Here is a 21,497-nt window from a genome sequence, read left to right on the forward strand (position 1 = left end):
CCTATTTAGGCAAATACATGTAGTAGTGCACTAGTGGACAACCTCAAGCCAACCGTACACACTCACGCCACAGTCTTCAGAAAAGACGCTGTAGCCACATAGTTCCCGTTCAAAATTTTATTCGAGCCCCCATTGAGCCTCCGTTACCAAAAATGGAATTGGTGAGCGGGGCCTAAATCTATGCAGATTTCAATGATAATTAATTATCATTCAGATGAATCATAGCTGAATAACAGGCCATTTGAGTTCAAGCCATGTTTATTTGATTGTATAGATGACATCCGCGCGCATCAATTTTCGTCCCGTCCCACGAATAAATGAACAAGTTTTCGGCCAAACTGTAAATCGTGAAAAGCAGTTGAAAAAGGAGAAAATACATGCAGTGAATTGCAAAAAAGAATTTCAGAAAACGGATACTAATGTCGTACATACCGACGTCATTTACAAAGTCCAAGAAGAAGTTTTGAACGAACAAAAATGAAGAATATATATATATTTCGGTCTACCATAATCGGTGTGTCTACTTTTGTTTATCCTTCCTGACGACGTACATCTTATAATGAAGGCAACTTTTTTGCAAAACTTTTTTTATTCGCACGCTCGCATCAGTTTTGGGGTCCCAAGAGGACGCCATCCAAATAATCAAATCAACATGGCCTTATTAAAAAAACATAAACACTTATGAATGATTAAGGTTACAATAGAAACAGTTACAAAATATTTATGAAATAATATTGATGCAAATAGGAACGTTCACAATTCTTAGTACGCATGCGCAAGGTCAGAGGTCGAGAAAAGGTGAAGTTCAAAGCTGACTTGTAAACAGTTCTTGTCTGGACTATGCTTTATACATGTATAGACGGCCAAAAAAAGTTACTCAAGCAACTAATTTTGAAGCAGACGTTTCAGACAGCATCCGCTACCTTTCGTCAGTAACTAAAGGAAGATCTGGCAGAACCAGGTTTTATACCAAAACTCTGAAAAGATTTGTCAATGAGTGAAGACAATAGTAGGATGGTCCAATAGAAGACTAAGTCAAGACAATGTTGTATCCTAATAACTCAGTTAGCTCCCTCTCTATAGAAATGCAAACTCGCAGTGCCACGGTATCTAAAAGAACGGGTCGCTAAATTATGCATACACCAGCTATATGCCATGTTGACTTCTGCGGTCGATTTGCAGAACAATATCGGACGTGTTCTGTTTATGTCTCAGGGACCTCCGCCTTAGACCTTGCGCATGCGTCCTTAGATTCATGACCGTTCTCATTGTAAACAATCCACAAACGGTTACAAATACACGTATCAACAAAATACACCAGTAGAACACCCGTCTTTTCTTGATTAAATGACATCCATGTGATACTAGCAGGCAGGATCTAATGGTCAACATAGGGGTTAGCAAATCTTTAACAAATGCACCATATTTCACTCCCTTCCTAAACATAAATACAAGAAAAAAGAGTTACATATACTTTCCTGATATATAAGGACAGATTCTTTCACTTATGTTTAACTTCAGCTTTGCACCTTTGCCCCCATAATTATACAACCCCTCGAATAAATGTATATATTTACCATATTAGATATGACATACATCAGTTTAAAACTTAAAAAGTTTACCATACATATGCGAGTAACTATGCGCAATACATATGTGTCATAGTAGAGATTGGAATTCAGAAGAATATGGAATTCTCCTGCTAGAGATTGGAATTGCAGTACGCACATGGATGACTAGGAGAATAACTCCGGACGTATGTAGAGACAAGTTCATTGTCTCAAATATATGGTCCGAAATACTGTAGATAAGCTTTTGTTACTGTAGACTACATTGTAGTGATACAATGGAAAACGCATATTCGCGATGCCATAATATCGTTAAGGACGGGTCGCCAAATTATTCGTTCGTTGTTCGACACGCCGTTCGAATTTCAGGGAAGTGTATTTAAGGTAGCAGAACACATTATTCCTCCGCGACAACTTAGTTCGGATATGAAGTAGTGCGTCACAGAAATTGACAAGGCCGTAGAGATTCTTCTGGGCACGTCAGCGAGGCGGAAACTGAGGGGAATTGTAACGTTGGGGACTACGTCAGAGTTACGATGTTTGTTTCGCGCAGGGTCAATTTGCGCCTGGATATGGTTACCGCCAACTGCTGTGCGTCGGCTGCAGCACGATGACCTCCGCCAGCTGGGCCATATAAAAGTGGCTTTTAAAAGAGAACGGGCAAGCAAACTTAAGCTCATGTTCACATAGTTTGTACATTATACCATGAAGGCAAACATATTCGATTCTTGTGATTTCATCGTGCACCCTGCTATGGATTTCGAGGCGTCGAACCTTCTCCTTTGAGGTCCTAGGACTTAACCATGTAAATCCCCATACTAGGTGTTCTGCTACCTCGATACATGTTGGAAATGCCAGAAAAGATGTTTTGGGGAACGTGCGTGTGCAGGAATTTCCGATCCCATCCATAGAATACTGTAAGCTGAGAAGTAAAGTAAGTCTAGTAGATTTCATGACTACTGCACGCATTGAAAAAAAGAAATTTGTTACCCTGCGGTAATGATGAACATCGTCGTCAAATGACTACCAGTCTATTGCGAAACGTCCTATATGTCGTAATTAATCATTTGCATAATTTTTGATGGCAAGATGGCGTCGGCGGACCATTCTGCGCCGATGGACTATGTTAGAACTTACTAGTAGAAAGGTAGCAAGAAAAGGCGGTAACATCATTGCCGACTGGTGCGCGACAGACACTGGGCAGGGTAACTTGGCGTTTATTTCTCTATATGAGTGCTTGCGCCTGGTCACTGCTAGCGAAGTAAGCAGCCACGAAATTTTCGGCAAGTGTTACCAGGGACCGGGATGCACCGGTTGTCAGATACAGGCATGAATGAAGATGTGCCCTGGTAATAATAGTTTTCCTTGTCATAGAAAAGCTTTATTATTCTGATATTAACCCTTGTCTTGCTGGATTTCCAAAGCAAAAATATTTATCACCCCTATGCTGAAGTGCCCAGACACCTTTGAAACAAAGGGTACTAGTTAGTAGTTTGATATTGCTCAGTTACTTCGCTTTACAACAACCGCGCATGTGCAACATACACATTCTAGAAATACCGTCACCCCGACAATTGTCAGAGCTAGTGTAAAGCACGTGCAAACCGACAATTGTCGGGCTCAGCAGGACAAGGGTTTTAAGAGACCAGCGTCACTTACTGTATCACTGAATACAGGAATAAATTTAACGTCTTGTCAGACGTTATACCATGTTTTATCTTTTCAATTTTTGTTAGAAGGTTTATGGCGTCTAAATCTGGAAATGTAGGCATATTTTTTTTGCCCACCTTGTGTTTTTTTTACGCTATTATTCAATTGAGAGTCTGCACAGGATGTCATCCTTAAATTTAGGTACTGTGGCCTAACCGTGATGGTATACTGTAAATAGATTCTGAAGTTTGCGGTTGAGGAAAATGGAGTGTTCGCGGTGGTTTCAAGTTCGCGGTTGAAACAACAGTAGCGCTACATGTGATGTACATGTAATGGATGACGCCTTTAACGGACAGCCAGTCGGAAACCAAGCCAGTGCGCAGCCGCACACCTGACTATCGACTCGGCAAGGTTGTTATAGACGGACAGAACAGTCGCCGTCGTCAGTGCTGGCGAGGTCGACTGTCACTATCTTATACACTACAATACCGATTTTTATTCTCTGTGATTAGCGGGCAGAAGCCAGAACAGAACTTTTCACGTCGGGCTTTCAAAAGTTCATTGTAAAGAGGTCAAAGCGAAAACCGGAACATGAAACCACCGCGAAAATTAAAACATTTACAGCAACTCTAAGAGAATACAGACCACCAATCTAAAGCCACAAAGACGTACGAAGAGAAATCTGAAACATAAAAGGAGGTAAAACTCAATCCCGGGCCTCACAACTATAGTCCAGTTGCCACCTAACATCGTCACATCGTCTACTCCGAGGGTCCGGTTGCAGTTGGGACCGCCGGTGCTGCAGTTGAAGCTGTCGAGCAGGTCACTGAAGTCCTGGACCAGGGACGGCATCGCCTCGGCAACGGTATCAGGGTAGGTATTAGCAAACCCCTCCATACCTCCCTTCAGGCTCCGAATAGGACCTGCACGTGCAAAGAGTTTATTTCAAAATAATTAGAAGACAGGAATCTCGCTGGTTTGGCCTTTTTGGCATTTTTATTTTAGAAATATTCAGAAAATGTCAACTGAGCCTATCGGTCAGCGGCAAGGCTCCACTAACCGGGCTGAGTTATGCGAGCCGGTTGCCAGATTGGCTAACAGCTGCTTAGAGCCTCGCTCACAAAAGTGGAAGCCTCAGCCCGGTTTAATAGCAGAGTCTTCCTTAGGTATTTGATATTGGCCGCGCGACCGAGGCTCTGCGTAGGAGAGTGAGGTCAACAGCGCTTTTGCTGGGCGATTGCTCACCTTCTAGGGTATCGCTTGCTACAAGGCTCATAAACTGCCCGGAAGGGAAAGCGAAAAGTTGCTCGGCACCATCGACGGTCGCGGTGTAGATCAGGAGGATCGCAGTCCCCACACGGACCCAGTTCGGGGCTGCTACACCTCCGACGGGAATCGACGTCGGCCCCCTGAAGGGAATCTTACCTGCCAAAACACCGGAAAGAGGGTTACAGATTATCCAATCATCAACCCGGTCAGTGCTATTGCAATATTGATTATTACCGACATGAAAACTGGAGGTATAGTTTTTGGCGTGTCTGTGTGTGTGTCTGTGTGCGTGCCTGCGTGTGTGTGTGCGTGTGTGTGTCTGTGCATATACATATGATCCCCCTCCCCCAATTTGCCCCCAGAGAAGGCTTGTGGCAGCTCTGTTCCCGCCAGCTACGATAACGAGGCGACGCCCAAAGTGCGCAGAGGAGGTCAAGGCAGGTCGACCCTAACAATCAGCTGTGATTATCTCCGTAATAGCGTGACGTTGTTTGTGTCTGGAAACTCAACAGGGAGCTGATATCCTTGCCAATAGTTTAACACTTATGATGGTTGAGTCCCTTGGGTAGGATAGTTACAGACCTTTTGTTTAAGACAGTTAGGATGAGAGTCCTTAGGATGAGACGTTAAACCCATGTTACATTAGACAGACAAGAACAATTATGCAGCTGACAGCCGCGGGGCATTTTGGAAATGTATTTGAGTGTCAGTGTACTTGGACGTGTATTTGTGTGTGTGTGTGTGTGTGTGTGCGTGCGTGTGTGTGTGTGTGCGTGTGTGTGTGTGCGTGTGCGTGTGCGTGTGTATGTCTGTGTATGTGCGCGCGCGCGCGCGCGCCTGTGTGTGTGTGTGTGTGTGTGTGTGTGTGTGTGTGTGTGTGTGTGTGTGTGTGTGTGTGTGTGTGTGTGTGTGTGTGTGTTCTGGGCGCACGTATGCGTACATGTACAAATATCTTTATCTACTTGCTACCGGGCCCGAGAATTGTGATAATATTTAGTATGTGCTTAGGTCTTGAGAATATGGAAGTTAAGCCCGACTTTGCGCCATCTAGCATCATATTCTATAACTATGGCCCAGTCTCACTACGTTTGTTTTCTTACCCGGGAACTGATTTACAGTGTTACTAGAGTCAGGGTTGACTAGAGTAAATGTTTTATTAACAAAGCTGATATCTTGAAATACACTGAATAAATTTAGTTTTATACCAGCATCGCGTATTTCTTCGATGTTTGGTAGAAAGTCATTTAAGCCTAATTCCGCCATGGTATCTGGGAGTGTCATATTAACACGCGTCACTTCCGGCAGCATGACGTCATAGTTGACACACGGGGGAAGAGGTCCAGGTGTCCCCCACTGATCTCTGGGAACGCAGACACCTGGCCGCACCAGCTTACAGGTTTCTGTAACAACATGTTTGGCGTATTAGCTTTTCATCAGTGATGCATCACTTCTCTTTTTGAAGTCCATGAAATGAAATAAACTAATACAAATGCAGTAACTGAAATATACAACAAAAATATACATTTGATGAAGAGAAAACTTGGATAACGCGAACTCATAATCTGAGTGGGAAATTCATCAGAGGTCAAAAATGATACAAATCAAATGTAATTTACATGTATGGATAAAGTAATGAAACAAGGTTGTATGAAGTAACATATGAAAAGTATCCCATTAAAAAATCATGATAAAATGTCACAGAAAATACGGGGATCCCGTGAATAAAGAGAGCATTTCAGTACCAAACGAGCTGAAATGATTGATTTAAAGACGACCGTAGCACTAGAATTATAATGTGATTCCCAAGAGATTAAGGTAAAATATTCCACACACCTTCTTCACCATAACCCTCCGCGTCGATCATGGGAAGAAGCGCCACAAGGACTAGCCAAACTCCGAACCTATAACACGTAAAAGAGGACATGCATGTATGATCATGCTGAATGAAAAATTAAGCCATACTTTGATACTTTGAATGACACGTGTCTGATTATGTCCACCTTTACCTAAACTTTCAAACACGTATGAAATTTACACCCACAAACAAACAAACAAACAAACAAACAAAACAAAACAAATTATCAAACTCAAACGTCACCGAAAACAAAAGCTTAAACGTTTGATTTTTGCGACGCCTTATCATGGTATTAATATAGTTCCGAAATAATTTTAAAGATGGAACCAACATATTGCTGCCTTCCCTTAGAAATTGAACTTTGTGCATAATGTATGGTCAGTAAGCTGTGCGCTCTACATATAACGTTAGCAGAAGCATAGCTGATTGTAAAGTAAACAAATACGTTTTTTATTCACGCCATTGCCTATTCATTCCGTATTACATGCATCTATGTTTTGGTAAGTTGTATGTGTATGGGATACATCGGGTAAAGGCACAACAGTACCCGTGCGTGCAAGAGTTTGGCTTGTTTTGTGCCACTTCGCCCCTATTTTGCCTTTTCAAAATGGCGGTGGAATTGAAAAAAAATTAACCATTATTATCATGGTCTTCCGTCTGTAGCCCAGCGTTATTTTTCTCATATTTTTCTTCTGGAGCCAAGCATCATTGATCTCGCCAACGTGCCGCAAGTCCAATGGTAATTGAGATATTACCCGCTTTACCGATATGGAAAGATGATTTTATTGAAAAGAGTAGGGGTCCTTCCCGGTGTGAGTGTATCAAATCTATCTGTCCGGATATGCAGCTTGTACAAACCTAATGTGTTTCGCTATGAGGCGGTTTACTGGGTATACAATACAAGCAAACAAACATGAATCAAAAGTGGGAGGGGGGCCTCGAGGTAGTCGTCACAAGTGACATTTGCAATGACCCACCGGTGCCAACAGACACTCGGTCATCGAGCGTGCGTGCATTTTCTCCTGTTAAGATATCATCATTAATCCAACAAGTCTCTTGTAAACTTTTCTGTAACATTAACGTTAGATCAGGTGGAAAATATCAAAATAATTGCAATGACCAACCGGTTTCCAGATCATCATTACTCGAACAAGTCTTCTGTAAACTTGTCTGCCAGTTAGATCAGGTAGAAAGTATAAAATAATTGTCGTCCACCATGTTCTTTTTGTCCCATCAAGATGCAACAATGGCTTTATGCGGCAAAAAATGGTGACAAAAATTGCATTTTAAGCTCAAAATAGAACTTTAGAATCCCTTTAGAACCCGTCCCTTTTGGAGCTTTAGAACCACGCGATCTTGGAACTCCCGAATTTTAGAACAATGTTCCAAGCTTTGGAACACGCGACCGGGCAAACAAATGATGAAACCCGATGTGTTTAGGGTGCTTTGCACTTGGATATTCACATGTAAGACGTTGCTGCTTGGATGTTTTTTATTTATTTTTATGTTAACCTTCGTAGAAGTAAACATATTCTTAAGTGTCTCCGTCGTCGATATGAGTTTAAAACTTGAAAAGCCACCAACTCGGTGACATTTTGACACGCTGCCCTGGAACACCCGATTTCCCCCTCGGTGCCATGTAGATAAGAGAAAAAGAACTACTTTCGCACAAATATAATTTTTCTACACCATAAACCTATGCTGACATTTTGCTGTGGACGGGTAACATGTAGCAAATCTAGCGACCGGCGTCATTGTTTGCGATCTTGAATGTTACAATACAGAACGGTTGATAGACGGCAGAATGTTGAAGTTTTTTTAAGCTTCAGCCACTAACAGTCTTTCGAATCTCGGGTTGGTATTGCAAGTGGTAAACTCATACCGACGACGCCGTACCACGTAAAAGTTTCACTGACTGGCCGGCAACTGTGGTAAAGCCGGCGTCACAATTCATGCGAGCATCGGCCGATTTTGTAGATCGCCGGAAGCTCGCCAAATTTCAAATTCGCCCGAGTGTCGACCGTATTTTTCGCTGAAAACCTGCCCCGTCACAAATTGAACGGAGCTCGGGCGACGTCCGTCGAACACTAATAATCATAAATCCCACATAAGACGGCACCATCTCTTGGACACGGACGAAGTCAGAATCAACTGACCTGGTGACAAGCTCAAATTTGGACCAACTTTACTTTCTGAGTTGTGGCAAATCTGTCGGGCATGAGTGAAGTGGGTGGGCACACTGAAAATAATAACCTAAACAGGAATTTTGTCATAAACCAATCCGAATACTAGCGCAGGAGCCACAAAGTCAACATATCGGTCGTTTAACCCCGATCCAAACATTTTCAGCAAAAGGAAATAGACCGAAGCTCGGGCGAGCGCCGTCCGAGCTTCGGCCGACCGTTGATAAGCTTATCGACGCCCTGCCGACGCCTGGGCGTGCCTCGGCAGACAAACATAGATCTAAAATGACTCAGTAGACTTTCAACTAGTCATTTTGTGGAGGAAAAACTAAGGAAGTCAAGTCAAGCCTCAAAAGTCAGGCCCAAGTTAATCAATATATAAATTGAAACATCCAAACCAATACCAAAAAAGAAACAAGAAGTATTGTCTTCGGTGTCCACATTTTATTTATAATGAAATTGTTTGAATTAAAATTTAACTTTGCAATTGAATTGTCTTTCATTAAAAAAGTTCGGCAGCATTCTGATATTAGTATTAGTCAATATTAAAGTATTATGTATCATCTATGCAATAAACCAAGCTGTCGTTACCTTTTATCTATAAACAAGAAGGAGTTCGGCCGGAGCCCGTCAAAGCTCCCATGGATACGAGTACAACGCTCGCCCGAAGCACGCCTTACTTTTCATGAGTCGGCCGGAACACTGACGACGGTCGTCCGATTATTGTGCAAAGCCCGTGCGAGGCTCGCACGAGGCCGGAAAGGTCGGGCGACCTCCGACCGACCAAAAATCGGGTCTAAAATCTTCGGATGCCCGCCCTAATATTGACCGAGCGCTGGGCGTTGCTCGGGCAAGCTACGGGCAAACTGTTGACGAGCTGTGCGAGTTCAAAAATCGTCGCCGAGGCCTCGCTGAATCTAAGCGCAGCTTCCAGTAACCCGCGAACGTCGGCCGAGCTCCGAAAATTCGCCCGAAGCCCGTAGAATCGACAGGACGTCGGTCGTACTTCGCCCGAAAATCGCCATTTGGAGCTCGCCGACAAGTCGGCCGAGCTAAATTCTTCATTTGTGACGGGGGCTTAATGTTACATAGTATGCATGTATATGGTAATGTCGTGGGATGCCATAAGTTGCACTTTGGTGTCCCCTGACTTCGAATATAGTTGTAACTGCAGAGGCGAGAATGTTCTTTTTTTATCAAGGCCATTTATTATTAAATATCAACTGAATCTCCTTGTTTTCATTCAGAGTGCTGAATAAGAAGTTTGATTCATGCTCAGAGCTGTCGTCTGTGTGAAGCACGGATTGATGTATCGTTCTAGTAAACAGATTTTTACGTTACCAAGAAAATTTGAGCACCGTGCTATTTGTGTGAAACACAGTCTTTGCCGTCTTTGGTATACCAAGCAATCGGTCGTCAATGTCAACGTGCATTGGATTGGAAAACAAGACGTGGCGTATTAAAACTAAGGTGCCGCGCGACTCCATCGAGCATGGCATCGGTAAAAACTCATTCACGGCAAAAATTTCATCAGCAGAGTGAAATTGAATCTATTTTCACGAAAGTCATCATTCTCTTTACCTAAAATATTCTCAAGATTGTATTGTATATGACTGAAATCCTTCACTTTTACACAAATTGCAGATGTCACAAAAATGGGAAATGTACATCCTTTTTCCTACTCTCGGTCTTTACTTGGGGACTGACAATGTACGCACTCGTTTTTCGACGTGCACAATACTAACTCGCTATTTATCGCTACGCCTCCGTGTCTTCAACGAAAATCACCGAAGTTCACCTGTTTGTGCAACTATGTGTCATTCTCTGAAAAGGGTTCAGGAGAAGAAACAGGTATAGAGTTGCGTTAAAGGAGAGGATTTATACAATTGAATGGACACTTCTGTTGTGGTGGAACTTTCGACAACAACTTCACATTAAAATACGTGTGTGCCGTGTGTGTCGAATAAATTAAATTATTTGTCGCGTTTAGATGACGTGCAGTAATTGGTTTTAAGAACAAGCAATTGGCGTTGTCTCAAATGTATAAAATAACTTCATTTCATGTACACGAAGGTAATGAAATATATCTTAGCGACCGAGCCTATTCAATTGTTAAGATTTGGAATCCCGGGCGGGTCCCGACGTTTCATGCTTGGAAAAGGCACTAAAAATCTATTTTTCACTCTACTCAGTTGTAAATGAGCACCTAGCTTGTACTACTTCTATATGTCCCTCGGATAGGACGTTAAATGGAGGTCCCGCGTTTCAGGAGAGCCACAAATCGAGCGCGTAAAAGAACCCATAACACTTATTGTTAAAAGTATGGGTCCTTCCCGGTGTGAGTGATATGCAGCCTGTCCTCTTCAGTACAAACCTGGTGCGTTACGCTCTGAGGCGGTTTACCGGGTTTGCGATACAAACGAATACGATCAAACCAACAATCCCTAAAGCCCCAGTCGCAAAACTAAAACTCAGCTCGCCCGACGTGTCGGCGAGCTCCAAATGGGCATTTTCGGCCGAAGTACGGCTTGTCGATTCTGGGGGCTTCGGGCGATTTTTAGGAGCTCGGCCGACGTTCGCGGGTCGCTGGAAGCTGCGCTTAAATTCAGCGAGGCCCTAGCGACGATTTTTGAGCTCGGAGAGCTTGCCAACAGGTTGCCCGTAGCTCGCCCGACAGCAATCCGACGAATTTAGACCCGTTTTTGTGTCGGTCGGAGGTAGCCCGAACTATTCGGCCTCGCGTGAGCCTCGATCGGGCTTCGTAAAATAATCGGACGACCGTCGTCAGTGTTCCGCCCGACTTTTGAAAACTGTTGCTTTGGACGAGCGTCGTGCTGGCGTCGGTCGGAGCTTGGACGGGCTCGGTCCGAACTCCTCCTTGTTTATACATGAAACGTAACGACAGTTTGGTTTATCACATAAGGTGATAAAGAATGCTGTATTAAGTTGTCAAGGAATGCTGCTTATCTTTTTAATGAAGGACAATACAATGAAAAAGACTAAGTTAAATCTTCGTTGAAAATAATTGATCATCGATTATGAATGAAATGTGGACACCGAGGGCAATACTTGCTGTTTCTTTTTTGTTGTTGATTTGGATCTGTTCATTTATATATTCATGAACTGAGGCCGGAATAAAACTTGATTTTTTCCCCCAAAAAACACTGGTACAAATTCATTACAAATGTTTAAAAAAAAATTAAGTAACACTGTTTGTCTGCTGAGATCGAGGCACGCCCAGTTGTCGGTCGGGCGTCGATAGGCCAATCGACGGTCAGCCGAAGCTCGGATCGATTTCTTTTTGGGGAAAATCATAGCATTTACTTAAAGTAGACGTGTCTGTTGACTTTGTGGCTCCTTGATAGCATTTGAGTTAGTAAATCACAAAATTCCTGCTTCTGTTATCATTTTCACTGTGTCCACTCCACTCATGCCCTACAAAATTCCCACAACCCAGAAATTAAAGTTTTTTACCAGGTTAGTCGGCTTCGTCTGTGCCCATGTCTTATGGGGGATTTATAATTGTTAGAGTTAGACGGACGTCGCCCGAGCCCTGTCCAATTTGTGACGGGGCAGATTTTCAGCGAAAAATACGGTTGACGCTCGGGCGATTTTGAATTTCGGCCGACGTTCGAATGAATTCACACGCCGGTTTCAATGAACACACTTACACAAGTTTGTCTGTTATGGTAAACCCTCTTGTTAAAAGAAAAAAAGAAGCCCACTCACCCCATTCTGATCCTGGCTCTTGTAACAGACGTTGGTGTGGTGTACGTAGGAGTAGGTTGTACTGTGCGTCCTTACCTGACCCGAGCAGAAGGTTGTGCTGTGTGTCCTTACTTGACACAAGCAACAGGTTGTGCTGTGTGTCCTTACCTGACCCGAGCGATATTTCATGACCTTTTGAACGACAAAAACCTGTTGGACGTCGATTATGAAATTTAACGATGACAAGATGGCATGTATGAACCTACGTGAAGAATCTCTCTTCGTTACGTGTTATGTGACCTCCTTTAACTCTATATAAATATTCGTCAGCATCATTTATTTGATTTATTTGCGACGCCTGAGCGGCGGAGATATACATTGTATAATCATGGTATTACAAAAGTTCCGAAAACGTTTCAAAAATCGATCCATTATATTGTTGGTTTCCCTTAAAAAATGAACTTTGTACATAAAGTGGTCACTATATTGTGCGCTATACACAGAGCAGAGGCATGGATGATCGTAAAGTTAACAAATACGTTTTTATTCGTTCCCTTGGCCATCTATTCTGCAACACATGTAACATGAAGTTGAAAACACGCATAATTAACTTGCCCCTGGGTCAAAAAATAGCTAATTATACGCTACACTAATTAATGTCCTCTCCAAAATTTTACCAAACAACAGCTACATAGATTATCTAATTTTCATCAACGTAACATCTACATAATTAGAAAAAAAAACATGCCCATCGATGAATGTAAATATACTTAAACGAACGTGGGAGTTTTTCGGCAATTATTTGGTATTTTCCACCCGATCTAACTACAGACAAATTTACAGAAGACTTCTTGGACTAATGATGATCTCTTAACAGGAGACAATGCACGCAAGCAGACCGATTATGATAAGAGAGTCTGTTGGTACCGGAGGTTCATTGCAAATGTCACTTGAGGTGCATGATGTTTTCAGATCGTTAAAGCGGGTATCCAATCGGACTTGCCGCCCGTTGGCGACCTCGCCTCAACCGAGTGATTTGACAAAGCGCTCAGTGAATTTCATCGATGAAAAACGAACTCGTTTCTTTGTATTTCTAGTCATTCTTGTTCATTTTGCACGATGCTCTTATCATAAAAATTTTAGTCAACTTTCTCATTGAAATATTGGATATGGGTCTGTTTGAATATTTTCCGACCTGGCTCAAAGCTCTCCCTTAAGCGGTAGTTACCCGGGAATGACACAAAAGAAGACAACTGCCCATCGTTGTCCTGTCGAAAAGAACCAGCTTTACCTTCGTTATCAGCTTGAGTACCAGGGAGCCTTAGGGAACATGGTCCTTACTTGACGTTACCGTGCGAAAGAGGCTGTAATTGAAGCTGTGATGCACGCTCCCAGTAGTGCTGTACTTTCCACATTCCAGCAATGTTCGGTCAGACCCTTGTATTGCTTACATAGCGGCACAACAAGTTTCCTTTCTGTTTCCTTGCTGCTTTAGGATCTAGCCCCAACCGAGATAATTATAGCTTATTTAGTTATTAAGTGTGACTAAAATGACAACAAAACACACAATGCGTATTAAGGTCATTTTTATCGTTGAGCGCTGTCAATTTAATAATGTAACGTTACCAGCTACTCATAGACGATGTCCTACCTGCAAACATACTGTTGAAGATGAATTCCACTTTCTTTTAACATGCCCCACGTATATTGAGGAAAGACAGACACGTATGAATGTTATCACCCGCAATACTAGCGTGTACCTGTGCACCTATTATGTACACTATATTTGATGTTTATGCTAGTGTATCGGGGACTTACAAGAACAGGCACATTTAGATGAACAAAAGAGTTACACTGAAAAAAAAACCTACCCTGTTCCTTTCTTGTGCATGGGGGAATGTACAGTAAATTGAACGGAATCTTTATTTTGATCTTTTTTAATCTTAAAAAGATCCGCGTGAGGCTTGACTACCTCCGTCGGTGGTTTGGAGTTTTTGATGACCCTGTCCTGAAATGACATCGAGCTCCTCTCATGGAGGTTAACCTCGTTGCTCCTCCCAAACCAGTGCACCTGGCAATTACCTGACAGTGATTTTCAAAAGACACGTAGCAAAAGTTGTTTGCCAAATGTCGTAGTGGAAGTAATCGCTGCTATCTTTCACTGAGATGCATTGATTGACGTGCTATGTTTAAAGGTTGACTGGGCTGGCAGAATTGGCGGTTTCTGGGCACATGTTATGACCGCTATGTTTAATCCGGCGTATGGGTGAGCCACATAAATGCTCGTGAGGGCAGTTTGTACTAGTTTTCTTGTGCTAGGGAAAATGTACTTATTCAAATTTTTCTTCGGATATGTTTCCAATACAATCAAACCTGGATTCAGCAACCACTGAAGTGGCAGCGGACAAGTGGTTGCTGAGGACAGGGTGGGTTTAACTACATGTATGTAAAAATGGACGGGACTTTTTAATGTGGCTTGTGACTGGAGGTGGTTGGCTGCGCCAGTGGTTGCCCGACCAGGTCTGACTGTACTAATTAAAAAGTGTCACTTGACCACCTGTGTGGTTTAAGACAGGGTAGTGTTTCTTCAACCTTGTCCCAGAACGACCTACTTCCACACGAGGGCACAGTGCAACTTGTCGGTGCCTTTTTAACGGCTTGTGGTAAAGGTTGTCTGAAGTCGTAGTGGAAGTAATTGCTATTTTATGTGTAAAAGGTTGGAAGGGTGACCAAAATCTGCGTGTCTTCTGCACATATCAATTATAGACTAGGCTCATTGGAAAAAGAATCTGACTGCTACCGTTCTTGTGCATTAGGTGATTTGCTGGAATTCGGTGGAATCTTTGTTGATATTTCTAAAAAGTAACACGCTGCGCGAAAATTTAAATGAAGAGAAGCTGATAGTTTTTGGAAGCCCCTGTCCTGAAATGACCTATGTCCGCCCTACTAGCGCACAATGTACCTTATCGGTGCTTTTAAAACGTCTCGTTACAGGTTTAAATTTGCGTAGCAAAACCTTTGTTGGATCTGTTGGCATGTGTGGTGGCCGCCATCTTGATTTTGTGGCGTAGCAGGGTAGCCATACCATTTCATTTCATTGGGAGGGGTGTTTTTTGGGGTCGCTAGCGTTCTCTCTATTTTTAACAAATCGGCACACAACTATCACAAATTCAACTCAAATAAAAAGAAAGATTGAATACCACTTCACATTTATAAAAAAACCGTAATCGCTAAACTAACATAGCAAACCTGAAGTATATGTAGCACTGTAGTCGTAAAGTTGTTTGTCGTAAAGCTGTGGTGAAAATGATAGCTATTTACTTCCATTGAGACATCTAGAAGCTACTATAGTATCGCTGGAATTGTTTGACTACAGAAATGAATCTTATGGAATGTCGCCATTCCTTTGGTCACACGGTCAACGACCTTCAGCCGAATTTGAACATCGCCAGACGGTCGCCACATTTGAAAACCGCCAGGGGGCCGACCGATGTTTTGCCTCAAATGTACCCTGTTACGCTGGACAGGGCTCAGTCACCTGCAAACGTCGGACGATCTCTAAAAATCGCTCGGTGACCGAGAGTACACCGGTCGTACTGCTGCCGAAAATGTTCCTTTATACCCCCATTCCACTAATGCTTCGGTCCCATTTCCAATCCGGGGCCCGGCCGGGTTGTTTCCAAAAACGAAAAATATAAAATGCATATCAAGAAAATACACAATAAATGGTTAGGAATAATTTTTGTAGGTTTTGTGTCTTAAGTTGTCTTTTATATCACACTTTTCGTTCCAAAAGGCTGCCCGACCCGGCCCCGGATTGGAAATGTGACCAAAGCATAAGACGGCGCTCTCACGGCGCGCTCTCTGCGACTTCAAATTCATCCTAATCATGTACATCTTCACTCAAGCTATCTACTTACCAAAAATCATGACCATCCATCAAGCCCTTCTTGAGTTATTCCCTTCGAAGTCTGAAGCAAAACCGGCTCCTGCAGTTCCAAAAAAGCCGCCAGGTGCCCAAAACCTATACAACTTACTCTCTGTCCAACGAGGTATCTACCACTGAAAAATCAGGACCATAGCATGTCCAGAACACGAGATATCAAAACAGGAAGTTCCGCTGCAGTACCGTAACAAGCCGCTAGGGGACCCAAAATCTAATAATTTCCATGTCTCATCAAGACCTACCCACCTACCAAATATCAAGACAATCCATCCGAGCCTTCTCGAGTTATGCTGTACGTTACAAACACACAAACACACACACAAACAAACGCTACCCTCTGCATAACCTTCTCGGCGAAGGTAAAAAGGAATCTTTTACACTTTGTGCGTATTGTTGTCTTTTCATCCACATGCTTTCACATTTTGCATGATATTCCATAGTGGTGGCGGTTACGTGGGCTGTTTATCACACAAGGTGCAGAGATAGCTGTTTGTTTTGAACATTGTTTTGAAGCAGGATCTGTCTGTTTTAGCTACAACAGATCGTCATTCAGGCATAAAGCTAGACCCCACGCACGGGTCCTGAAACCAGACTGACTAATACAGATCCCGCTACCTCCAAGCGAATGTCTCGGTAGAACAATCGTTACTCCCGGCCAAAATGTATATGTACGACTGTATTGGCCGGGAGTTGCGATTTTGCCATGCCACCGGAAGATTTGCTTGGGGATTAAAATCGCGCTCCTAGCGGCCCGCCTAACTGATTACAGTAGTAGCCCCAGGCAGCGAAAGAGGTATGTAACACAGGTACCCTGAAACGACTCTCTCCCAAACATGCGCACATTGCAGCTTGGATTTGCCACTATTTTCAAAATCTTAAGAAACGTGCCGGTGTTTTAGCGGAAGCTATTTTTCAGATAAATTATACTAGTACTTCCGCCATGGTGACTGTTACGGCGGAACTATACCACAGAGCAGACACTTCGTCTGACAGTATATCACTGCAGTACTAATAAGAGTTGCTAGGCGACACTTTTATTTCATGAACAGCTAGATTCTTCAGCGGAAGCTACTTTTCACTGCTCTCCGGTGCTTTTAGGCAGTTTTGTCGGGCTTTCTATTTTGTCCCGTATTCTTTATATCGCATGTGGGTTGGCGACGTAGTTAGTTAGATATCAATAGGTTTCCACTGTCGTTGTCCTAAGGTACACAACGGTAAAAACATACCCAAATCCCCGGCCCCCTCCTCTGCTTTGGTTGTGCAGTGAGTATTTTAATTGTTTTCATTTCATACCTGGTTAAACCAACCACCTCATGGGTATCACACCACACCAGGTTTGTATCGAATAGTACACACTGCATATCCTGACAGATTTATTTAAGCCGGTATAGACTATACATGTAAGTCTTTTTCAATATTAAAGTGTGGTGGGTTCTTTAACGTGCTTGAGGTGTGGCAACTTGTGTGACGTGTTATTTGAGCCTTGAGACGTGTTGTGTGAGTCTTGAGATGTGTTGTGTGAGTTTTGAGACATGCTGTGCTAGTCTTGAGACATGTTATGTGAGTTTTGAGACGTGTTGGGTGAGTCTTGAGATGTGTTATGTGAGTCTTGAGACGTGTTGTGCTAGTCTTGAGACGTGTTATGTGAGTCTTGAGACGTGTTTTGTGAGTCTTGAGACGTGTTGTGTGAGTCTTGAGACGTGTTGTGTGAGTTTTGAGACGTGTTATTTGAGTCTTGAGACGTGTTGTGTGAGTCTTGAGACGTGTTGTGTGAGTTTTGAGACATGCTGTGCTAGTCTTGAGACATGTCATGTAAGTTTTGAGACGTGTTATGTGAGTCTTGAGATGTGTTATGTAAGTCTTGAGACGTGTTATGTAAGTCTTGAGACGTGTTATGTAAGTCTTGAGACGTGTGCTAGTCTTGAGACGTGTTGTGTGAGTCTTGAGACGTGTTTGAGTTTTAAGACGTGTTATGTGAGTCTTGAGACGTGTTTTGTGAGTCTTGAGACGTGTTGTGTGAGTCTTGAGACGTGTTGTGTGAGTTTTGAGACGTGTTATGTGAGTCTTGAGACGTGTTATGTAAGTCTTGAGACGTGTTATATGAGTCTTGAGACGTGTTATGTAAGTCTTGAGACGTGTTATGTGAGTCTTGAGACGTGTTATGTGAGTCTTGAGACGTGTTGTGTGAGTCTTGAGACGTGTTGTGTGAGTCTTGAGACGTGTTATGTGAGTCTTGAGACGTGTTATGTAAGTCTTGAGACGTGTTATGTGAATCTTGAGACGTGTTATTTAAGTCTTGAGACGTGTTATGTGAGTCTTGAGACGTGTGCTAGTCTTGAGACGTGTTGTGTGAGTTTTGAGACGTGTTTTAGTTTTAAGACGTGTTATGTGAGTCTTGAGACGTGTTTTGTGAGTCTTGAGACGTGTTGTGTGAGTCTTGAGACGTGTTGTGTGAGTTTTGAGACGTGTTGTGTGAGTTTTGAGACGTTTTATGTGAGTCTTGAGACGTGTTATGTGAGTCTTGAGACGTGTTGTGTGAGTCTTGAGACGTGTTTTGTGAGTCTTGAGACGTGTTTTGTGAGTCTTGAGACGTGTTTTGTGAGTCTTGAGACGTGTTATGTGAGTCTTGAGACGTGTTGTGTGAGTTTTAAGACGTGTTGTGTGAGTTTTGAGACGTGTTATGTGAGTCTTGAGACGTGTTATGTGAGTCTTGAGACGTGTTGTGTGAGTCTTGAGACGTGTTGTGTGAGTTTTGAGACGTGTTATGTGAGTCTTGAGACATGTTATGTGAGTCTTGAGACGTGTCGTGTGAGTCTTGAGACATGTTGTGTGAGTCTTGAGACGTGTTGTGTGAGTTTTGAGACGTGTTGTGTGAGTCTTGAGACGTGTTATGTGAGTTTTGAGACGTGTTGTGTGAGTCTTGAGACATGTTGTGTGAGTCTTGAGACGTGTTGTGTGAGTTGTGAGACATGCTGTGCTAGTCTTGAGACATGTTATGTAAGTTTTGAGACGTGTTGGGTGAGTCTTGAGATGTGTTGTGTGAGTCTTGAGACGAGTTGTGTGAGTTTTGAGACATGCTGTGCTAGTCTTGAGACATGTCATGTAAGTTTTGAGACGTGTTATGTGAGTCTTGAGATGTGTTATGTAAGTCTTGAGACGTGTTATGTAAGTCTTGAGACGTGTTATGTAAGTCTTGAGACGTGTGCTAGTCTTGAGACGTGTTGTGTGAGTCTTGAGACGTGTTTGAGTTTTAAGACGTGTTATGTGAGTCTTGAGACGTGTTTTGTGAGTCTTGAGACGTGTTGTGTGAGTCTTGAGACGTGTTGTGTGAGTTTTGAGACGTGTTGTGTGAGTTTTGAGACGTGTTATGTGAGTCTTGAGACGTGTTATGTGAGTCTTGAGACGTGTTGTGTGAGTCTTGAGACGTGTTGTGTGAGTCTTGAGACGTGTTATGTGAGTCTTGAGACGTGTTATGTAAGTCTTGAGACGTGTTATGTGAGTCTTGAGACGTGTTATGTAAGTCTTGAGACGTGTTATGTGAGTCTTGAGACGTGTTATGTGAGTCTTGAGACGTGTTATGTGAGTTTGTTTTGAGACGTGTTGTGTGAGTCTTGAGACGTGTTGTGTGAGTCTTGAGACGTGTTGTGTGATCCTTTAGACGTGTTGTGTGAGTCTTGAGACGTGTTATGTAAGTCTTGAGACGTGTTCTGTGAGTCTTGAGACGTGTTATCTGAGTCTTGAGACGTGTTATGTGAGTCTTGCAGGAGAGGAAGATTGGCAGAAAAAGGGATATCCAAAAAACGTAAGGATATTTATTTTACCTTGAAGAAATCCATTAATTTTCATTCAATTACACACAATCATCTTGATAACCCCTTCTATAAGTTAAGCGGACATAAGTGACATATAGGGAAAGCACAGAGACCAAATAGGGATGCATACCAGACTGCACCTGACGCTGATAGACACGACGGGACTGTATGTTGTTATCGATATAAAAAACACTGCGATGGTGGGAGGGGGGCTAGAGGTTCGCATCCCATGTGACATTTACAATGACCCTCTGCACTGTCTCGAGGTTAGTGACATTTACAGTGACCCTCTGCACTGGTGCAAGGATGAGTCATAATCGGCTTCTTGCCAAAATGACTCATGCATGGTCTCCGATCACCATTACTCCAACAAGTCTTCTGTAAACTTATGATACTGTAAATGCAGAAATGTTCGCAGTTGTTGCATGTTCACGGTTTTCGCGGTGAACTCTTTACCACCGGGAAAAGTCTTTCCATCGTGTAACTGTAGCGCTACGATTGTTTCATGGGCGATCTCAAAACTACCGCGAATACTCAATTTTCTCCCTACCACGAAATCAAATCCCCGCGAAGACTTCTGCATTTACAGTAGGTCGGGTGGAAAATATTGAATAATTGCCACAAAACACGTACGTTCGTAATAGAATACGGTATGTTTGATGTGACGAAGAGCTGTTGTTATATGTCGACCAGCAAATCTATGAAGGAGATTAGTTACATTATGAAAACATGCTGACAACTTTCCTGCTTGCAGCTAATGGTGATCATTCTTTCCATAAAGAACAAAAGATATTAAAAAGTATATGATTGTACACTATACGTGCGTGTAAGAGTTTGGTTTGTTGTGTGCCTCTTTGCCCCTATTTTGCCTTTTCAAAATTGCGGTGAAACAAACGAACCATAACGTTATTATCATCGTGATCTTGCGTCTGGAGGGCGTTCAGGCGTTATTGATCTAACTGAATCACGCAGAAAACAGCCGCAGACGAAAATAACTGAGCCCTTGCGCCAACAAAACCAATCATCATTTGATATCTGCCATTGCGTCTACCGATGTGTGATATGTAACCTTTGTGATGTTGCGAAATGTCGAATCAGTCGCCTCAGAACCAACACATACCTAACTCATTGAATCACTAGTACGAGAATTTCTTAATCACCTTTTCAAATCTCGTACTACTGAATAAATAAATAAACTAACTACACTCTAACTCTTTAAACCACTAGTAAGAGAATCTTTTCATGATCTGCTATACTAGTGCATTAATGAGCTAATAACCCTCTAACTCCCAACGTAGTCCTAGCCTGTCTTTTCACAAGCCCTCGGGCGGAGGTTAATGACCCCCACCCTACTTGGGGCGATATCCGCCGGGCGGCCACAAGGAGCGCGATTTATTCAGGCAAAACGTTGCCCCAACACCAACAGTGACCTCAAAAAGTGTGCATAATCTCGCGCATACTACCAGACGACATGCCAAACTACATACGAATGCAGGAAAGCAGACA

The 21,497-nt window shown here is 42.9% G+C and overlaps 1 protein-coding gene across 2 annotated transcripts; it reads right to left on the minus strand.

Moving 5' to 3' along the window:
• Positions 1–102: 102 nt before the first annotated feature.
• Positions 103–12,287, minus strand: LOC136434574 (uncharacterized). 2 transcript variants are annotated; one of them, XM_066427454.1, is made up of 5 exons: positions 12,255–12,287; positions 6,321–6,388; positions 5,693–5,887; positions 4,464–4,643; positions 103–4,141 (listed from the first exon to the last, which is right to left on the minus strand). In XM_066427454.1, the coding sequence occupies exons 1-5, from the start codon at positions 12,257–12,259 to the stop codon at positions 3,837–3,839; spliced, it is 753 nt and encodes a 250-aa protein (XP_066283551.1). In that variant the 5' UTR covers positions 12,260–12,287; the 3' UTR covers positions 103–3,836. The 2 variants fall into 2 exon arrangements, with proteins under 2 accessions (XP_066283551.1, XP_066283552.1); XM_066427455.1 differs by lacking the exon at positions 12,255–12,287 and adding an exon at positions 7,467–7,591.
• Between the last annotated feature and the right edge of the window lie 9,210 nt (positions 12,288–21,497).

This window comes from Branchiostoma lanceolatum, chromosome 5, assembly GCF_035083965.1.
Source record: "Branchiostoma lanceolatum isolate klBraLanc5 chromosome 5, klBraLanc5.hap2, whole genome shotgun sequence".
In the NCBI taxonomy this organism is placed as follows: domain Eukaryota; kingdom Metazoa; phylum Chordata; class Leptocardii; order Amphioxiformes; family Branchiostomatidae; genus Branchiostoma; species Branchiostoma lanceolatum.

What these genes read in the sequence shown, in the direction of transcription:
- LOC136434574 (XM_066427454.1), bottom strand. An exon ending in CGAAGAAATACGCGATGCTG is followed by an intron (nt 4,644 to 5,692) that starts GTATAAAACTAA and finishes GTGTTTTGGCAG; the next exon opens with GTAAGATTCCCTTCAGGGGG. An exon ending in AGCAAGCGATACCCTAGAAG is followed by an intron (nt 4,142 to 4,463) that starts GTGAGCAATCGC and finishes TTGCACGTGCAG; the next exon opens with GTCCTATTCGGAGCCTGAAG.